The sequence below is a fragment of the Arvicola amphibius genome, chromosome 8 (genome assembly GCF_903992535.2).
Source record: "Arvicola amphibius chromosome 8, mArvAmp1.2, whole genome shotgun sequence".
NCBI classification, from domain to species: domain Eukaryota; kingdom Metazoa; phylum Chordata; class Mammalia; order Rodentia; family Cricetidae; genus Arvicola; species Arvicola amphibius.
The window spans coordinates 9,481,246-9,498,691 of record NC_052054.1 but is presented as its reverse complement, the minus strand read 5'-3'; the positions used below and the strand labels follow the sequence as shown (position 1 = coordinate 9,498,691).

The 17,446-nt window shown below is 50.2% G+C and overlaps 1 protein-coding gene across 1 annotated transcript in view; it reads left to right on the top strand.

The window, feature by feature from the left end:
• Tmem181 (transmembrane protein 181) overlaps positions 1-17,446 on the top strand; it is a 42,841-nt gene that overhangs the window by 21,943 nt on the left and 3,452 nt on the right. The window contains exons 5-16 of the mRNA XM_038338728.1: positions 1,158-1,279; positions 6,897-7,007; positions 7,867-7,947; positions 9,503-9,602; positions 10,094-10,224; positions 10,369-10,460; positions 11,864-11,921; positions 13,620-13,722; positions 14,112-14,163; positions 15,442-15,524; positions 16,402-16,491; positions 17,030-17,096. Of these exons, the coding sequence (XP_038194656.1) occupies positions 1,158-1,279; positions 6,897-7,007; positions 7,867-7,947; positions 9,503-9,602; positions 10,094-10,224; positions 10,369-10,460; positions 11,864-11,921; positions 13,620-13,722; positions 14,112-14,163; positions 15,442-15,524; positions 16,402-16,491; positions 17,030-17,096 (1,090 nt within the window). The remainder of the gene's footprint in view (positions 1-1,157; positions 1,280-6,896; positions 7,008-7,866; positions 7,948-9,502; positions 9,603-10,093; positions 10,225-10,368; positions 10,461-11,863; positions 11,922-13,619; positions 13,723-14,111; positions 14,164-15,441; positions 15,525-16,401; positions 16,492-17,029; positions 17,097-17,446) is intronic.

Sequence of the window (17,446 nt, the reverse complement as noted above, 5' to 3'; positions counted from 1 at the left end):
CCCTACCTGTTCTTTTGAGCCACGATATCTCCCTGAACCTGAGGTTCATGTTTTCTGAGCTGCATTGGAAGCCAGAAAGCCCCAGCCATCCTCATCTCTGTCCAGTCTCCACGGTGCTAGGGTTACAGGCACATGTGGGAGACTTGTATGGGCTCAGATCTGAATTCCGGTCCTAAGCAGCAAGCGCTCTTAAACACTGAGCCATCTCTTCAAACTGTTCTCTTTCTCTCTCTTTAAGAATCTATTGCATTTATTTATTTGAGAGAGAGAGAGAGAGAGAGAGAGAGAGAGAGAGAGAGAGTAGGTCAGAAGACAACTTTAGGGAATCAGTTCTTTCCTTCACCACATGGGTCCTTGAGATGGAACTGAGGTAAGGTTGGCCGGGTTTAGCGGGGGGGGGGGGGGGTGGGGTGGGGGGGGTGTTGCTTTTCCTGGCTGCCCAGACTCCTGAAATAATCACACAAAAACCATATTATTTGCAATGCTGTTTGGCCAATAGCCTAAGCATATTACTAGCTAGCTCTTATATCTTTGGTTAACCCATTTCTATTCATCTGTGTATCACCACATGGCTGTGGCTTACCAGCAAGGTTCCTACTTGTCTTTCTCTGGTGGGAGCTACATGGCTTCCCTTTGACTCTGCCTTCTTTCTCTCAGCATTCAGTTTAGTTTTCCCCACCCAGCTGTATTCTGCCCTATCAGAGGCCAAGGAAGATTCTTTATTCATTAACCAATAAAAACAACACCTACACAGAAGGACTTCCCACACTACCACTGAACCATCTCAACAGCCCTGTTCTCTTTTTTTTAATAGTAAAAATATAATTAGCTAATTTTGACCAGAAATCGAGAACTGATTACATCTTGGTATAAATTAAAGAATTTACAGAGAATTAAAGGGGTGATTTCATAGCCATGCGCCCTTATGTGAAGTGAAATGAATGGATCAGAAATGTGGTTTAATATAACATAGGTTCTTCAGCAATGGAGGGAGGTAGCGAGAGCTTTCCTCTGCTGAATGACATAAGGCTTGCAAACACGGAAGAAGGGGTAATGTAGCCTTAGAATGCTCTTGGGCTATCTGTATGTGTCTCTCAGCAGGTGCCTTTGCTGTGGGAGATGCCTGGTGTGGTCTCACCAACTTCTTTCTCTTGTAGAAACGTCTATTCAAACCAGCTTTTCCATGACTGTGAAAGTCAATGGTGTGGCTCAAGACGGAACCACGATCTACATTCACAACAAGGTTCACAATCGAACGAGGACCCTCACGTGCTCAGGGGTGAGTGTGTTTGACGTCCCACAGTGAGTCATCAGCTGTAAATGCTATCATAGACCTGCTTGTCCAGCAAACAGGCACAGCTATGGGAAGGCTTCAAAAATGCGTTTAAAAATACTAGATTAGCATGCAAATAATGGGTTTCTTCCTGCCGTCTGCATACACATATGCCATTATACTTGGTTCTCATCCGTTCCCTTTCCCATTGGCCCCCTTTCCCATGGGCCCAGCCCCTACCCACCCATTCCCATTAGACCCTCTTTCTGCTTTCTTACTGTGTGTCCTGTCTCCTCTGTTTCTCACCTCCTTCAAGGTTGCTTCCCTCTCATGACTCTCTTTCTAATTTTATGACCTATGCACAACACATACAGATACACACATGTGTAAACTCACATACATAAATTTAAGTCTAGATTTTGCATATAAAGCATGCAGTATTTGCCTCTTTTAATCTGTCTTATTTTGCGTAGCATACTGCCTTCCAGTTACATCCATTTTCCCATGACCCTCATGATTCCATATTTCCTTCTGGTCACATAAAATTCCATTTAGTCTATGTGCTGCATATTCCTTCTCTAGTCTGTCAGTGAACATCTGGGTTGACTGCATTTCCCAGCTTCTGTCGGCGATGTAACAATAAACAGAGATATGCCATGTCTCTGTGGTGTGTTGACTTAGGTCCTGCCGGCATATCCCCGGAGCGCAAGCTGGCTCATAGGGCAGTTCTAGTTCCGGTGTTTTGAGAGCCTCCACACCGATGTCAGTAGTGGCTGTAGTTTACTCTCCTACGAGCAGGGACTCCGGCTCTTCTCTCCTCACATTCCTCACCAGAATGTGTTGGAATCTCTTTTTTTGATAACGCACTGTGACTAGGGTAAGATGGTCTCTCAAAGCACCTTTCATTTGCATTTCCCTAAGGATGTTGGACACTTTTTGAAGCATTGATGATTTATGTTTCTTCCTTTGAGAGCTGTGTGTTCAGTTTTTTAGCTCATTTATTGATTGGATGACTTGGGTTTTGGTGTTTAATTTCTGTGGTTCTTTATGTAGTCTAATCCCCTGTCTGAGAGTTGGTGAAGACCTCCACCCTCACCCACCACGCCGTTCTGTGGTCTGTCTCTTAACTCTAATGATTGCTTCATTTGCCGCACAGAAATATTTAATGTCATATAATCACACACACACACACACACACACACACACACACACACGCACGCACACGCGCACACACACACGCACATATGCACATACGCACACATGCCTACAGACGTGCATGCACACTCAGTCTGCCACGAACCCTGAGTCCGTGTGACACCTGCTGGTTGCAGTCAGTAGGCGATGTGGAAGGCCAGGTCTCAGGTGAACCTCTGCCACTGTTCAGGGTCAGTCTTGATCACGGTGGCTTTGGGTGGTTTATCCTGGGTGTTGAATGCTCTGGTCCATCTGTGGATGGGGGACAGAGTGCCCAGGCCTTTTTGTGATCAGCGACCACATTTTTAGGATCTGCTGTGGAACATAATTTTTGGCTGTGGGATCCAGCATAAGAATAAACTCTCGCACCTTTATTCATCAATACTGTATTCTGTTCAGAAGCCAATAACTCAGACCCCACCTCTGCCACTGGCAGGAGCCACATCAGGACTCAACAGGTCCCTGGCAGCAGGCGCCCTTGGATGGGGTCAGAACAGGCAGGGTGTTGATTAGAGGCCTAACTAGACAGGGGATGTTGGAGTGGGTTGCAAGGTTTCACACTGAGTTCCTTCTATATGCCACTCATTAAAATCCTCACAGGAGGTCCATGGGGTGGAAACTACTATCCAATTCTACTTTATAAAAGAAGAAGCAGAGGCTTCAAGAGGTCACAGCCATTGTTGCAGGTTGACACAGATACTAAGTGGGAGGGACAGGATCTAAGCTGGTGCTCTTTTATCCACAAGCCTGTGTGGCTTTAACCACACGCATCCTGCCGAGTTCCCAACAGTAAGAACACTGCTGATTTCTCCCTGCAAGAAGAGACTTGAGCAGGGAAGGACTCCTGCACAGTAGCTTGTCCCCCTTCTCGTGGTTCCTTTCTGCTGATTCAAAGGGTCCAGACCCCCGCCTGACGGTGCTGAGCTGTAGAAGAGTGAGTTGTACTGGGGGAGGGGGAAGCAGCCCTCACCTCAGCAGCCACAGCCACACCCACCACAGACAGGTGGCAGCTAGGGAACTAGCTGGCCCCTTACCCTGTATCTCTCTTCCTTCCTAAGCAAGCAGCCTGAGCCAATTTCTGGAACATATTCTTGTCTGTGGGGAATTAAGCCCTTCCGGTCTGTTCTGGGAAAGTCGCCAGGATCAAGGTCCCCCATGTCTTACCATCCAGTGTGCAGGAGGCACTGGGTCAGTCCAGATGAATAATGAGGAGAACGTGTGAAAGTCCCAGGAGACGGCCCAGCCGCAGGCAGGAGTGAGTGAGTCTCCCTCGGCCACCAGATTGGGACACCCAGCTACTCACTGTGACAGGTAGCCCTGGCCTGCACATCTGCGCATTTCCCAGCACACGGGACTTTCAGTTCTTGGCTTCAAGGGGAGTGAGCAATCTGGGGGCTAGCTTATATCACTGCTCCCGGGATGTGCCCCCCACAGCTGTCGTCAGAGTGGTCCTTCAGAGCGCTTCTGTGGGTCACCCTGCACACTGGTCACTGTCTAGAAACATCTCCCCCTACTCCTTAGGCACTCTGCTCTCCCCTTACTGCTGCGAGGAAATTGTCCTAATTCAAGAAAACAAGGAATTTTTATGTTGCATGGATACTTGCCATCTTCTTACGCTTTTGAAATCTTTTTATTTTGTGTGTCTGTGTGAAGTGTATGTATGTGTATGTCTATTTTGTGTGGCTGTGTGAAGTGTATGTATGTGCATGTTTATTTTGTGTGGCTGTGTGAAGTGTATGTATGCGTGTTTATTTTGTGTAGCTGTGTGAAGCATATGTATGCATGTTTATTTTGTGTGGCTGTGTGAAGTGTGTGTATGTGTATGTCTATTTTGTGTGACTGTGTGAAGTGTATATATGTGCATGTTTGCACGTTTGTGGACATGGATAGAGAGGTCAGAGATTGGTGTTGGGTGTCTTCCTCAATAATTCTGCACCTTATATATTAAGTGAGGTCCTCTTGTTTGAGCCCAGAGCTCACCATAGGCAGCCTTGCTCTGGGGTCCTGTCTCCTCCAGAGTGCTAGGATTGAAGGGGGTGGAGACCTGAACTCTGGTCCTCGTGCTTGGTGAGCACTTTCTCCACAGAGCCACCTCCCGAGTTCTCGTTGCTAATTTAATATAAAACAAACAAACAAAAAAGCACTAGCAAACCGGGCGGTAGTGGCACACGCCTTTAATCCCAGCACTCGGGAGGCAGAGGCAGGCGGATCTCTGTGAGTTCGAGGCCAGCCTGCTCTACAAGAGCTAGTTCCAGGACAGGCTCTAAAAAAGCTTCAGAGAAACCCTGTCTCAAAAAACCAAAAAAAAAAAAAAAAAAAGCACTAGCACCCTGAGGTTGCGAGAAAACCCTGGTCTTTTGCGGGGTGCTTCCTAATCAAACGGAGCATAGCTTGACCCTGGGGTCTACAAATCACCAGGCAGCGTCTTCACTCTGACATCTGTGGCAGTGCATATGAACTGAGCTTTATCTCCTGGTAAAAACGCCTCTGGTTGGCGAGATGGCTTGTGTGAAGATCGTTTGCTGCTCTTTCAGAGACCCAAGTTCATTTCCCAGAAGCCACATCAGGTAGCCCACAACCTCCTATAGCCCAGGCTCCAGGGGATCTGATGCCCTCTTCTGGTGTTTGTGGGCATGCGCGCTCATGAACATACACACACACACACACACACACACACCATACACACACTTCAACATTTAAATTACAAAGGATTCTTTTACTTGTTTTTTGGTTGGTTGTTTTTTGGTTTTTGAAGGCAGGGTTTTTCTGTGTAGCTTTTGGGTCTGTCCTGGGACTCACTCTGTAGACCAAACTGATCTCGAACTCACAGAAATCCACCTGCTTCTGCCTCCTGAGTGGTGGGATTAAAGGCGTGCACCACCACCGCCCAGCAGATTCTTTTACCTGTAAAAAATGTCTCTGACAGCTGGGTGGTGGTGGCAGATGCCTTTAATCCCAGCACTCAGGAAGCAGAGAGGCAGGCAAATCTCTGAGTTTAATACCAGCCTGATCTACAGAGTAAGTCCAGGACAGCCAGGGCTACACACAGATAAACCTTTTTTCGGAAAAAAGAAAAAGAAGAAGAAGGAAGTCGGTCAGTTCCTCACAGAAGGTACACTGGTGTTCTACTGACATTGAATCTGCCTGTTCCTGGTTCCACTGAGTCCTTAGTGACACTTGTGAGGGCAGTCACAGCAGGAAGGGGAGCATAGCTTTGCTGGGGGTAAGAACCACACAGGTGGAGAGGGCAGGCAACCAGCACTGAGGAGGAGGTAGCCGCTCGGGTAGGGGTCATCACAACTGACTCTTGCTTTGACCTGGGAGCAGGGGTAAATCAAAGGGCTCCTGTCCTCTCCGAGGGGCCACCCAGCTGGCTAGCTGTGGAGGGACTTACTGTTGGGAGCCACAGTGAAAGACAGGGAGGGGTACACTGCCCTTGCAGAGGGAGTGTGACCACCCAGATGCTGAAGGCCTTTGTGGCAGGGTTGGAGCAGAACCATGGTGGAGAGTGCCTGCAGGCCTCTGGAGGCTACACATCCACACCCTGGCGGGAGGGCTGGCCATGCAGTGGGGTCCAAGTCCTAATCCTGAAGGACTAGAGTGTGGGGCTCAGTAGCCCATGAAGCATCCACATCTACCAATCAACTTGCCACTGCTCGCAGCCTTTGCTTTTGGTGTCGGGGGGGCGGGGGGGACATCTGTAGCACGAATAATAAAACCCCAGAGACAGATATTGGGGTTCAAGCTGAAGGTCAGAAAAGCAAAGCAGCCAGCCACTGGCTCTTAACCTCTACCTCAGACCAAAATGGGCGATCCTGCCTCCAGGAGTCCTCAGACTGAAACTGAGACCTGAACTCCTTTCTCCTCCCATTTTAGATCCTCTCCAGTGCTGGGATTAAAGGCGTGCACCACCGCCTGGCCTGCATGGTGACTAGCGTGGATAACTTCGCACTCTGATCTTAAGCTTTATTTATTAAAACACAAATAAAACATCACTATAGAGATCCATGTAGGGAGCGGCAGGCTGAAGTCAAGGAGAGAAAAATACATTCCTCATAGACTGCACGTGGTCACAGCATTGCAGAGTGGGCCCGGCCATGGCTGAGCATGCAGGTCCCCATGCAGTAGCGCATTTACAGATGAGCCAGGCTTGTGTACTTGGGTAGTTAGCCTTTCTGTGTGGGTGATATGTTGTCTTTTGGTCACCCGCAATAGGATGATTCTGATCACAGTAAATCACAAAAACGCCAGTTGGGCGCCTGCTCTCTAGGAACTGTCCTTGGCTGGCATCCGCCTTTCGCCGGACTTTTGGCGAGTTCCCCTGAGATGGTGTGCTCTGCTCATCTGCTGTTGGAATGAGTCACTTCAGGTCTGTGGGTAGGAGGGTCCTTTCCTCTTGCTTTGATGATGTGAACCTCCTTTCTTTCAGAAATGTGCGGAAATCATTGTGGCCCACCTTGGCTACCTGAATTACACGCAGTATACAGTGACCGTGGGATTTGAGCACCTGAACCAGCCCATCAGGGAGATGAACTTCACGGTGAGTACACAGCCAGCCACACGCTCCTGCGGCTGCCTTGTTAGGTGCCTGGGAACATCAGTGCCTCATATGGCTTATTTTGGAAAACCAGTTTTTTAAGTGTGTAGAACCAAGAACAGCTTAAACAAATGGCACAGAAATGGAGAAGCCAGGGCCTATTCAGCAGCACAGCCCACAGGCCTGTTAGGATTGCACATTCATATTTATATATTTTCCTTAAGTATTTTAGGAAATACTTCTCACACATGCATGATACACAAGTCTGTTTTCTTTTTATGTAAAGACTGGCATTTTCTAGTGAAGACTGGCAAGGCCGACTTTTGATAGGAAATTTAAAATTCAAATGATTATAGAATAATTTATCTGCCAAATTCACTATTTAAAACCATTTTAAGAAGTTCTTAGTATTTTTTTTTTTTTTTTTTTTTTTTTTTTTTTGGTGGTGAGTGGTGGGGTTGAGACAGGGTTTCTCTGTATAGCACTGGCAGTCAAGGAACTCACTCTGTAGACCACGCTGGCCTCGAACTCAGAGATCCCCGTCTTTGCCTCCCAAGTGCTGCACCACCATCTTCTGGCTTTTTTTTTTATCTGTTCTTTAATAGAGAAATAAAAATTTTTAAAATTTTGTAACATTGTGAGAAAACAGAAGGAAAAAGCCTTTTAAACTCCTCAGGGATGGTTACTGATGTCGGGTGCCTCCCTCTGCCCTCACCGTGGGATAACTGTTTCTGATAGTCAGTCAGGACTTCTCCCTTTGGGTGCAGATCTGACTTTTGGTGTCTTGGAGAGCATGCTCACACAACCCACCCCACCTGAGTCTCATCCTGCCCCCCGCCCCCCCATCTGTTTCCTGTTTCAGTGGAAGACGTACAACCCTGCGTTTTCCCAGCTGGAGATCTGGTTCCGCTTCGTGTTTGTGGTGCTCACCTTCATCGTCACTGTGAGTACCATGTGCCTGGGGCTCTGGCCCGGCACTGGGATGAGGCTAGTCTGTGAAGTTCCTATGGGCAAAGAGCAAGCTCCAGGGAGCTTTTCGCAGACTCTGAGCGAGGCCCTCTAGTGGTCCATCTGGGTATTACTAGCCAGTCTGTGTCCACTGAGGCACTGTGCTGCAAAAAAACTGGATGGTGAATCATTCCGTGGGTGTTTCTGTGTAGTGTAAGAGATGTTGTCGGTCACTGGCGCCTAGCAAATACCCATCGTCGTAATGGAAATATCACTTAACCCTTACGGAAAGGAGTTGGCCTTGCTGGAGGGTCACTCAGCAGCTTCCTCTTGGATTTTTATGTTTGGAAAATTATTCTGAATATTTGAGTTTTGGGATGGCTAAAGGAAAAGCTGGCAGAGAAACAGTTCTGCAAATGCAAGCTGCTGGTTCATTTGAGACCTGAAATGTCCCCACAAGCACACACACTTTGGGGGAAATGTTCAGGCACAGAAAAGGTGTCTGTGAGAACGGGTGTAGGCATCGGAATCGGAGTGCACCGTGTTGAGTGGCTGATTGACACCTGACAGCCGTGTTCTGTTGTCAGCTGCTGTGCACCCTCGTGCTGACAGGGACTGTGGTCACATCTGCACTGTGTGGGGATGACCTCCCTGCGGACACAGAGAGCACCCCTGGCATATTATAGGCCACAGTGGAGAACAGCACACGGGCATCTACTGAAGGGTGGGTGCATAAGGCAGGGCCCAGACCCTTGAGTCAGGCTAGGGTGGCTGTGCCCTGTCTGGGCCATGAAGAGAGAAGTGGACCGCTAACCTCACGGTTGGTCTGAGGGCTGTCTGGTATCTGGATTCTCTTGGGGCCCAGAGATTGGTAATCACAGACCTAAGTTTGCTCTTAAATGGAGAAGAGTCCTGACATTAGCAGATAACCTGTACTGGACAAACCAGCCCAGGCCAGGAAACTCAGCAGCCCAGAAGATTATTAGTTTGTATTAGATGACAGGGAAAAATAACCCCTATGTAATGCATACAGCGTTTGAGCTGTCTAAAGACATTTCTCGCAAGGGCTCTACACACAGTGGAGGTGTTTGAAGACATGCTCAGCCTCTGACTATGGCATGGTTTTGCCTCTTGGCTTTACCCTGAGGATCCTGATGTCATCCTTAGTATGTGGTGTCCTCTGTCAACTGTCCTGCTGGGTAGGTGACCTGGTGGCATCTGCAGATAGGCTTGTGCCCTGGGAAGCCCTGCAAGCCTCCGCGTGGGAACAGGCCTGACAGAAGCAGCCCAAACAGAAATGCAAGGGGTGGGCATGCTCTCTGTTTGCAGACAGTTCACGGCCTTGTGGAAACAGCATGTGATGTATCTCAGCTGTGGCCCCATGCAGCAATTACAGGTTTTTGTCTCGGCTGTCACCGACAGCTGGTGGGACCTCAGTAGTCACTCTAACCAATGACTCAGTGGATCCTGCCGGGTGCCGCCCTGCTGGGGTGAGATGCCCTGCTGGGGAGCAGCACCCAGCAGAGAGTCACCAGCCATTTGCTTTGCAGTGCCTGTTTGCGCATTTCCTGCGCAAGTTCTCCATGAGAGACTGGGGCATCGAGCAGAAGTGGATGTCGGTCCTCCTGCCGCTGCTGCTGCTCTACAATGGTGGGTGCCACTTTCATCTCAGAGCCCCCACTCCAGATTCAGAGCTGGCAGTCATCTCCAAAGCTGGCCTGGTCCCAGAGACCCCAGGTGTGTCCGCAGGGCTCCCTGCTCCCCAGGCACCATGTTACACAGCCATAGCAGATGCTTGGATCCCGAGCAGACACAAACTGCCTGGGTAGTGGAGCTTGGACGACCTGCAGACTCAGCAGTCTTGGGACTTGGCTGAGGTGCCCGTGCATGCATGTGGCTCTCCTCCTCTGTCCCCATTCCAGAAAGCATTTGCTTCCTGAGCTGCGGCGCTGGGGCAGATAGCTCTCCCTCTGTTAGGATCATTGTTTCAATCTGCCCAGTGGCTTTCAGACACTCAGAAAACAAAATCACCTTTGAGCTCATAGAGTTCATTATTGTGCTTTCCCTGATGAGAGGCTGGGGCTCTGTGCGAGCTGCCAGCCAGCTCTGTTCTTGCCCATGTTCTGTCTTCTGCCTTCCAGACCCGTTCTTCCCGCTCTCCTTCCTGGTGAACAGCTGGTTCCCAGGGATGCTGGATGACTTCTTCCAGTCTCTGTTCCTGTGCGCTCTGCTGCTCTTCTGGCTGTGCGTGTACCACGGGATACGGGTCCAGGTAAGCAGACAGAATGAGTGGTGCTGTGAGACCCTCCCTGGCCTGCGCTGCTGTGTACATGTATTTGGGGTCTACTGTGCTCTGTTAGGGGCTAGTCACTGTTTGCTCTCTTTCTTATTTTTTTCCTACCTTTTTTTTTTTTAGGGAGAAAGAAAATGCTTAACCTTCTATTTGCCTAAATTCTTCATTGTTGGACTGTTGTGGCTGGCTTCCGTTACGCTGGGAATATGGCAGACGTGAGTAATGAATGCTACTGGGTGTGAAGCGGTCACCCCTGGAAAGTGTTGACAGCAGTGGGCAGGCTGGACCTGCCTGCCCTGTGATCTCATCCAGAAGACAGCCTCTGCCCCGGTTCTCATGTAGTCAGACAACTGGATCCAACTGGGCTTGTGTGGTCCACGTTGAAAGATCTCCTAGTGTAAGGTGGGAAGGGAGAAAGCCTATGTCATCCTAGGCTTCTTTAGTGAGAAGGACTGCCCAGCAGAGACATATTAGGGTCCCCTTTTGCATCTTCAGGTTTTTCAAGCCTGGTCCTGATTGGACATACGTGACCCTGGTTAGACTGCCCCCTTTGGTGAAACAGCTTTGCTGTTGAGCTGTGCATCACTACCCAACTCCCCAGAGACACCGCTCAGTCCCTGACCCAGTGTGGTTTGATGGTGTTCATGCCTCGTGCATGAACAGTGGCACCAACAAGACTTCATGCCATCCAAGTCACTTTCTTCTCTGCCAGCCTAGCTCCCAATGCTAATTCTGAAGTTTATGCTCATGCAAGTTTATAGTACACTTTTTTTTGGTTTTGGTTTTTTGGAGACAGAGTTTCTCTGTAGCTTTGGAGCCTATCCTGGAACTAGGTCTTATAGACCAGGCTGGCCTCAAACTCAGAGATCTGCCTGCCTTTGCCTCCCGAGTGCTGGGATTAAAGGTGTGCACCACCACTGCCTGGTTATAGTACACTTCTTTTTCCCTTTCTTTCTTTCTTTCTTTCTTTCTTTCTTTCTTTCTTTCTTTCTTTCTTTCTTTCCTTCCTTCCTTCCTTCCTTCCTTCCTTCCTTCCTTCTTTTTTGCTTTCTCTTTTCTTTTTGCTTGCTCTGCCTTCATCTCTCCCACATGCCCACGCATGCCATTGAAATAGCTCCTAGAGCTGGAGAGACAGCTCGGCAGTTAGTATGCTGCTCTTCCGGAGGAACTAAGTTTACTTGCCAGTGCCCACATCAGGTGGCTTACAACCACCTCCAACCCCAGCTCCAGGGGATCCTTCACCTCTGGCCTCCCCAAGAACCTACACTTATGTGCACACATCATTCCAGGGAACTCATACATACGCATAATTTTAAAAGTAAATCTTGTATAAGAGATACTTTTGAACTATATAAGGGATATTTGTAAGAAACAAATCCTGCACCTTCACCATACTCTTGAGCAGGACAATTAGCAGGCAGGCGCCACGTGCCCGGCTTAGTGCTAGGAACTTTTTCAGTGTAAACTAGAAGGCTGCTGTTTGCAGATCCTCCAGTGTTGGGAGCAAGTGCTGTGCATTTACAAGCAAAACTCAGATGAGAGAAAAACCTGAGTCGGAAGAGTATGAAATGCAGGGTAAACTTTCTTATTAATCTGATTTTTAACCTCATCCTTTTAGATTCAATGAATTACATGATCCCATGTACCAGTACCGTGTTGACACGGGAAACTTTCAGGTAAGTGCTGTTTGTGCAAGCCTCACTCTTGCTCCTGCTCGTGATGCAGCGCTGCTCTGTAACTCCAGTCACACTGCTAGTGCAAGGTCGTGATGCAGCGCTGCTCTGTAACTCCAGTCACACTGCTAGTGCAAGGTCGTGATGCAGCGCTGCTCTGTAATCACACTGCTAGTGCAAGGTCGTGATGCAGCGCTGCTCCGTAATCATACTGCTAGTGCAAGCTTCCAGTGGCTGTCTAAAGGTGAATATAGGAAGTTGGAGTGGAAGATCTGGGGAAAGTGGCTGAGTCACACGAAAAGTAAACCTTTAGACTGAGGAGACGGCCCATTTGGTAGGTACTTACCACACAGGCATGAGCACCTCAGCCAGAGAGGGCGCTGGACTGGAGAAGCCCAGTCTAGGATCTGGGGAGACCAGAGGATTCTGGGATGAGGGGCCTGGGGCAGGATACCTGGGAGGAGCTTAGTCAGAAAGGGAATCCATATGTGTGTGGAGGGAAGGAGCTTGGAGCCAGCTATAGGCAGGGCAAGAGCTTGAAAGGGGTTTCTGGGTGGGCATGGGTCCAGGAAGGAGCGGCTGAGGCCCATTTCACAGGGAAGAGTCAGCTGGGGCTCTTGGGAGTGACACTTCCAGATGTGGAGGCCCTGGTGGGATGGACCTACTGTGTTGTTGCCACTGCGCTTGCCTGGCCTGGTTTGTCATTTCTGTGGCAAGCTGAGGCAGGAAGAAGGGCTTCAGACTCAGGAGCTACACTGCAGGGTATGCACCCTGGGCCATTACAGGCGCAACCGGGGGCTGAGTCCACTCTGTTTATTCTTCTCTAAAATGGGTCAGTAGTGCAGTCTCCCCCATCATCTAAGGAACACAGAGCTCTTGGCCAAGTGTCACAGATGAGGCTCTGTCCTGAACTGTTGGCGAGCCCTTCCCAGCCAGGCTTTTTGGAATGGAGCTGGGAGGGGCCAAGAACAGGGGGCAGCCCTCATCAGGGGTCAGAGACTGCTAAGGTGCTGGGACAGCAGTCCTGACCCTAACCTCTATGAGGACGGGAACCCAGACTGAAGGTCCTTCCACAGCAGAAGCAGAATGCTGGCCCCTGACCTGCAGCCCCACCCTCAAGGCTGTGACCATAAGAGAGGAACTCTTCTTCAGGGAGGACAGGAGAGGGCGCAAGCTCCCACCTAGAGGAGCCCCACAGTCAAGAAGGCCCCATGAGGAGAGCACACGTCACTCTCTCGTCACCCTCTCAGGGGAGCCGCTGACCTCCTGCCCTCAGACAAGGTGTTCCCGTCCTCAAGCCATGTACGGGAATGAATGCTTCCAGACCTTAGCTCTCCTAGAATCTTCCTTTCAGCCCCTCCTTTCTCGGGAACACAAGGCCTGGAACAGTCGAGACTTACATGAGGACCAGCCAGGTTCAGCCCTGTCAGCATGACCTTTGCCCTCAGTAGCACAGGCAGCAGGCCCCACCCAGGCGAAGGCTTCAGTGGCCGCCACCAGTTGCCTCGGGCTCTAGACAAAGCACTGGTGCATGGATTAGAGTGGCCTTGGCATGAGATGCCTGTGCTTGTGGAGCCCTTTCTGGTGCTGTGGCAGTGGGGGGTGGGGGGGAGGGCCCTGAGGCCCCGGGTCCCCTCTAACCACACTGGTCTTCGACACTTGGACGCCTGGTCTCGCCCTCAGCTGTCTCTTTTATTCCAGGGCATGAAGGTTTTCTTCATGGTGGTAGCCGCTCTGTACATTTTGTACCTCCTGTTCTTGGTAGTGCGGGCATGCTCTGAGCTTCGTCACATGCCTTACGTGGGTGAGTGCCTCTCTGGGACGCATGGGCAGCAGGGGGCACACCCCTGCAAGCCTTTGGCCCTAGAAAGCCATGAGATGCCTCAGGAAGGACTGGCAATTTGGAAAGAAGCCTTTAAAGTAGTAGCCAGTGGTCCCTGGTGCCACAGGTTTGTGAGACCTATAAGGACCATTAATAATACTGTCCTTGACCAGGGCAAGGCACAAGATTTAGGGTCCTTTGTCTGAAACCACTGTGTTGGGCTCCACTGTGTGTGGTCGTCCCCAGTAGAACACGCATAGAGTAAGCAAGGAAGAGGGCCTGCCCAGGGGTGGCTTTGTTTATTGTCTTTGTGTCTTTCAGATTCTGAGGTGAGGTGGACTTTGTTAATGGAATGTCTCCTTCTTTTTCAGACCTCAGGTTAAAGTTCTTGACTGCACTGACCTTTGTAGTGCTTGTTATTAGGTAAGGCTTTATTGTGTGTTGGTATGGGCATGCACGTTTGTGTGTGGGCGTGCATGCATGTGTGCATCAGGTTGTGCTTGGGTGTGTATGCATGTGTGTGTCTTCCTCTTTCATTTTATATGAACTAATTCACTAATGTACTGTGTGTGTTGGGGTGGTGCACGTGTGTGGAACGTATCAGAGGAAAAGATGCAGGAGCCGGTTCTCTGCTGCTTGCTCCTCCCATGTGTGGTCCATGGGCAAAACTCAGGACGTCAGGCCTGGCCTCAGGCATCTTTTCCTACTGGGCCATCTTGTCAGCCCAGTTCTCATGGTATTTTTTAGAGACAGGGACTTCACTGGACCCCGTGCTCTCTTACGGTTGGATTGGCTATCCAACCATCTGCCCGTGCTCCTCCAGCCCACTTCCCAAGCGCTTACAGATGCCCGCCACCACCCAGGCTTTGACCTGGCACTGGGATCCGAACACAGGTCCTCATGTAGGCATGACAGGCATGGAGCCTTTCCCCAGCCACAGGACATATTCCCATCTTGCCTGTTATCTCCTGTGTGGAGTTAATTCAGGGTACTTGTGTCACACATAGCCACGAAGTCAGAGGGCTCCTGATTAAAGTTATGTAACAGCCAAGCCGTGGTGGCATACACCTTTAATACCAGCATGTGGAAGGCAGAAACATGTAGATCTCTGAGTTTGAGGCCAGCCTTGTCTACAGAGTAAGCTCCAGGACAGCCAGGGCTACCCAGAGTCACCCTGTCTCAAAGAACCAAAACCAAAAAAAAGTTATTTAATGGCCTAGGTTATAAGTCTTGAAGGTCCTGGCTGGTGAAGCCATTAGCCCCACTTTTCCCTCCTCCATCTGTACCCTACCGAACACAAGCAGTCGCCCACCTCAGGGAAACACATCCTTCAAGGTTGCCTGAGGAGTGTCTGGGCCTCAAGACCCTTTTGGTGCTAAAGAGAGAACCCCACATGAGCTGTCAGCAGACATGAATGAGAAGCCACTGTTGGGCTGTCGGGGCAGGTGGCGGCCATCCACAAAGCCCTCCCCCAGGCAGCTGTATCTTTGAATAAGTTCGGGGACTGTCAAAGCCATCCAGTGGGTGCCTGCGCTGCTTTTCTAGTTGCTTGGGCAGCATGTAGCAGATGTTGTTTTCCTGGAGCCAGAGTGACTATGGGGGTCACATAGGTATGTGTGTAGAATTTCCTGTTAAGTCTTAATGGAGCTCTTCTGTGTTTACTTCTGTGTTTTTACACCGTGGTTCCCCCTTCTCTTTCAGTATCGTCATCCTCTACCTAAGGTTTGGAGCACAAGTGTTGCAAGACAACTTTGTAGCAGAACTGTCGGCTCACTACCAGAACTATATCCTTGTCGTGGGGAGCCAGGCCTCGGGCTGCCTGTGTTCATGGTCAACACCTTAGCTTTGGACATTTACAAGGGATGGGTCAGCCCCTTAGGACCTGTGCTCAGCAGGCCTCAGGCGTGCCTTGCCTTCTCTCGGCTCCCTGTTGGCCCTGGAAAGAGTGAGTTTCGTCAGTCCTCCTTGTTAGACAGGAAGCTCACACACAGCAGGGCTGAGTTCGTGCCCAAGGTTAGTCACTGCATAGCCTGGATCCAAACTGCTGACCACACGGGACCGTTCTCAGTGGGGCCGCCAGTGCTGAGCTGCTTGCTCCCTCTAGCAGAGGGAGAGGGAGAGGGAGAGAGAGAATGTGCACTGAGGAACAGGCAGGGATGGTTGGAGTTCTGCGAGCCAGCAGCTCCTTCTGAGCATCATGCAGGTGCAGTCAGATGCCAGCGTCACTGTGATGACAGTTTGGCTTGTGAGTCTGTGGGTGCAGGGAAGGCTCCCTCAGCCCTGGAGTTTTGACTCCCGCTGTGCCACATCCAGTTCATACCGCTTCTCCTGGCTTCTGTCCGCGGTCAGGTGGATGGGAAGCATGTGTGTCTTAGGATTTATGATTTTTTTTTATTACTTGTGGTTAAGCTCTACACTGATTTCTTAGGTTCTTGGGGGTCTGTAGTGTGGAGGAGGTAGGGATCACTCCGAACCTGGGTCAGTAGGACCTCGTCCCCTTCATGTTCTTTGGGAGTTATGTACCCTGAAGAGTTCTTGTGACTTCTAGCCATGAGCTTGAGCTGAGGCATCCTGGCTCCTGGGCTGTGGAATCTGGGGAATAGGGGGAGGAGGCAGAGGCTTGTGTGTCCAAACCCACGCTTCTGCCTTGACCCGCACCACCAGCGGAATTCCTGTCTTTCTACGGCCTGTTGAACTTTTACCTGTACACGCTGGCCTTCGTGTACTCCCCATCGAAGAATGCGCTGTACGGTGAGCCACCTCGGGCCTGGGTCCATGTCCAGAGAGCTGAAGTAGAAATTCCCATTGGCTCAGGTTTTCCCCAGGTGCAGGGCTCTGTGACAGAGAGAAGGCAGGGGAATGGTTGCCTGAACAATAGTAGCCTGTGTTCAACAGTCTCAGAGCTGAGCATGGGACACGGCAATGCTGTGCCTATGATGTCACAGTTAAACAGGACACGGCAGTGCTGTGCCTATGATGTCACAGTTGAACACGGGACACGGCAGTGCTATGCCTATGATGTCACAACTGAACACAGGACACGGCAGTGCTGTGTCTATGATGTCACAACTGAACACGGGACGCGGCAGTGCTGTGCCTATGATGTCACAACTGAACACGGGACACGGCAGTGCTGTGCCTATGATGTCACAACTGAACACGGGACACTGCAGTGCCGTGCCTGGGATGTCAGTCTCACAGCACATCTCTCTGAGTTTGTTTAGAGGCTTGGGTCCTTCAGACTCCTACCTGGGCTAATAACACAAAATGCTCTTGTTGATTTTTTCAGAGTCGCAGCTAAAAGACAACCCTGCCTTTTCCATGCTGAACGACTCTGATGATGATGTGATTTACGGGTAAGTCAGTCACTGTCGCCGTGTGCATTCCAGCCTGTCTCTGCTTACTGAAATGACAGCATTTGGAGACTGTCTCCATGCATTAGACTGTTGCTTGGGAGTGGCAGAGGGAGTTTTATGGCTTTGTTTTGTGTGCTTCGCATGGATTTGTGGCATTCCACAAGGCCAGCATGTGTGGTAACTACAGACCAGGTCTGTCTGAACTAAGAGGTGCGGAGGGTCACGCTGGGGAAAGGGGACAAGTGTCAGGTGACCAGGCCCTAAGGGGTTCTTTCCATACAGCAGTCAGTGTGACAGCAGAGGCAGTCAAGGGCTAACACACAGGGCTGGAGAGGTGACTTAGTAAATCC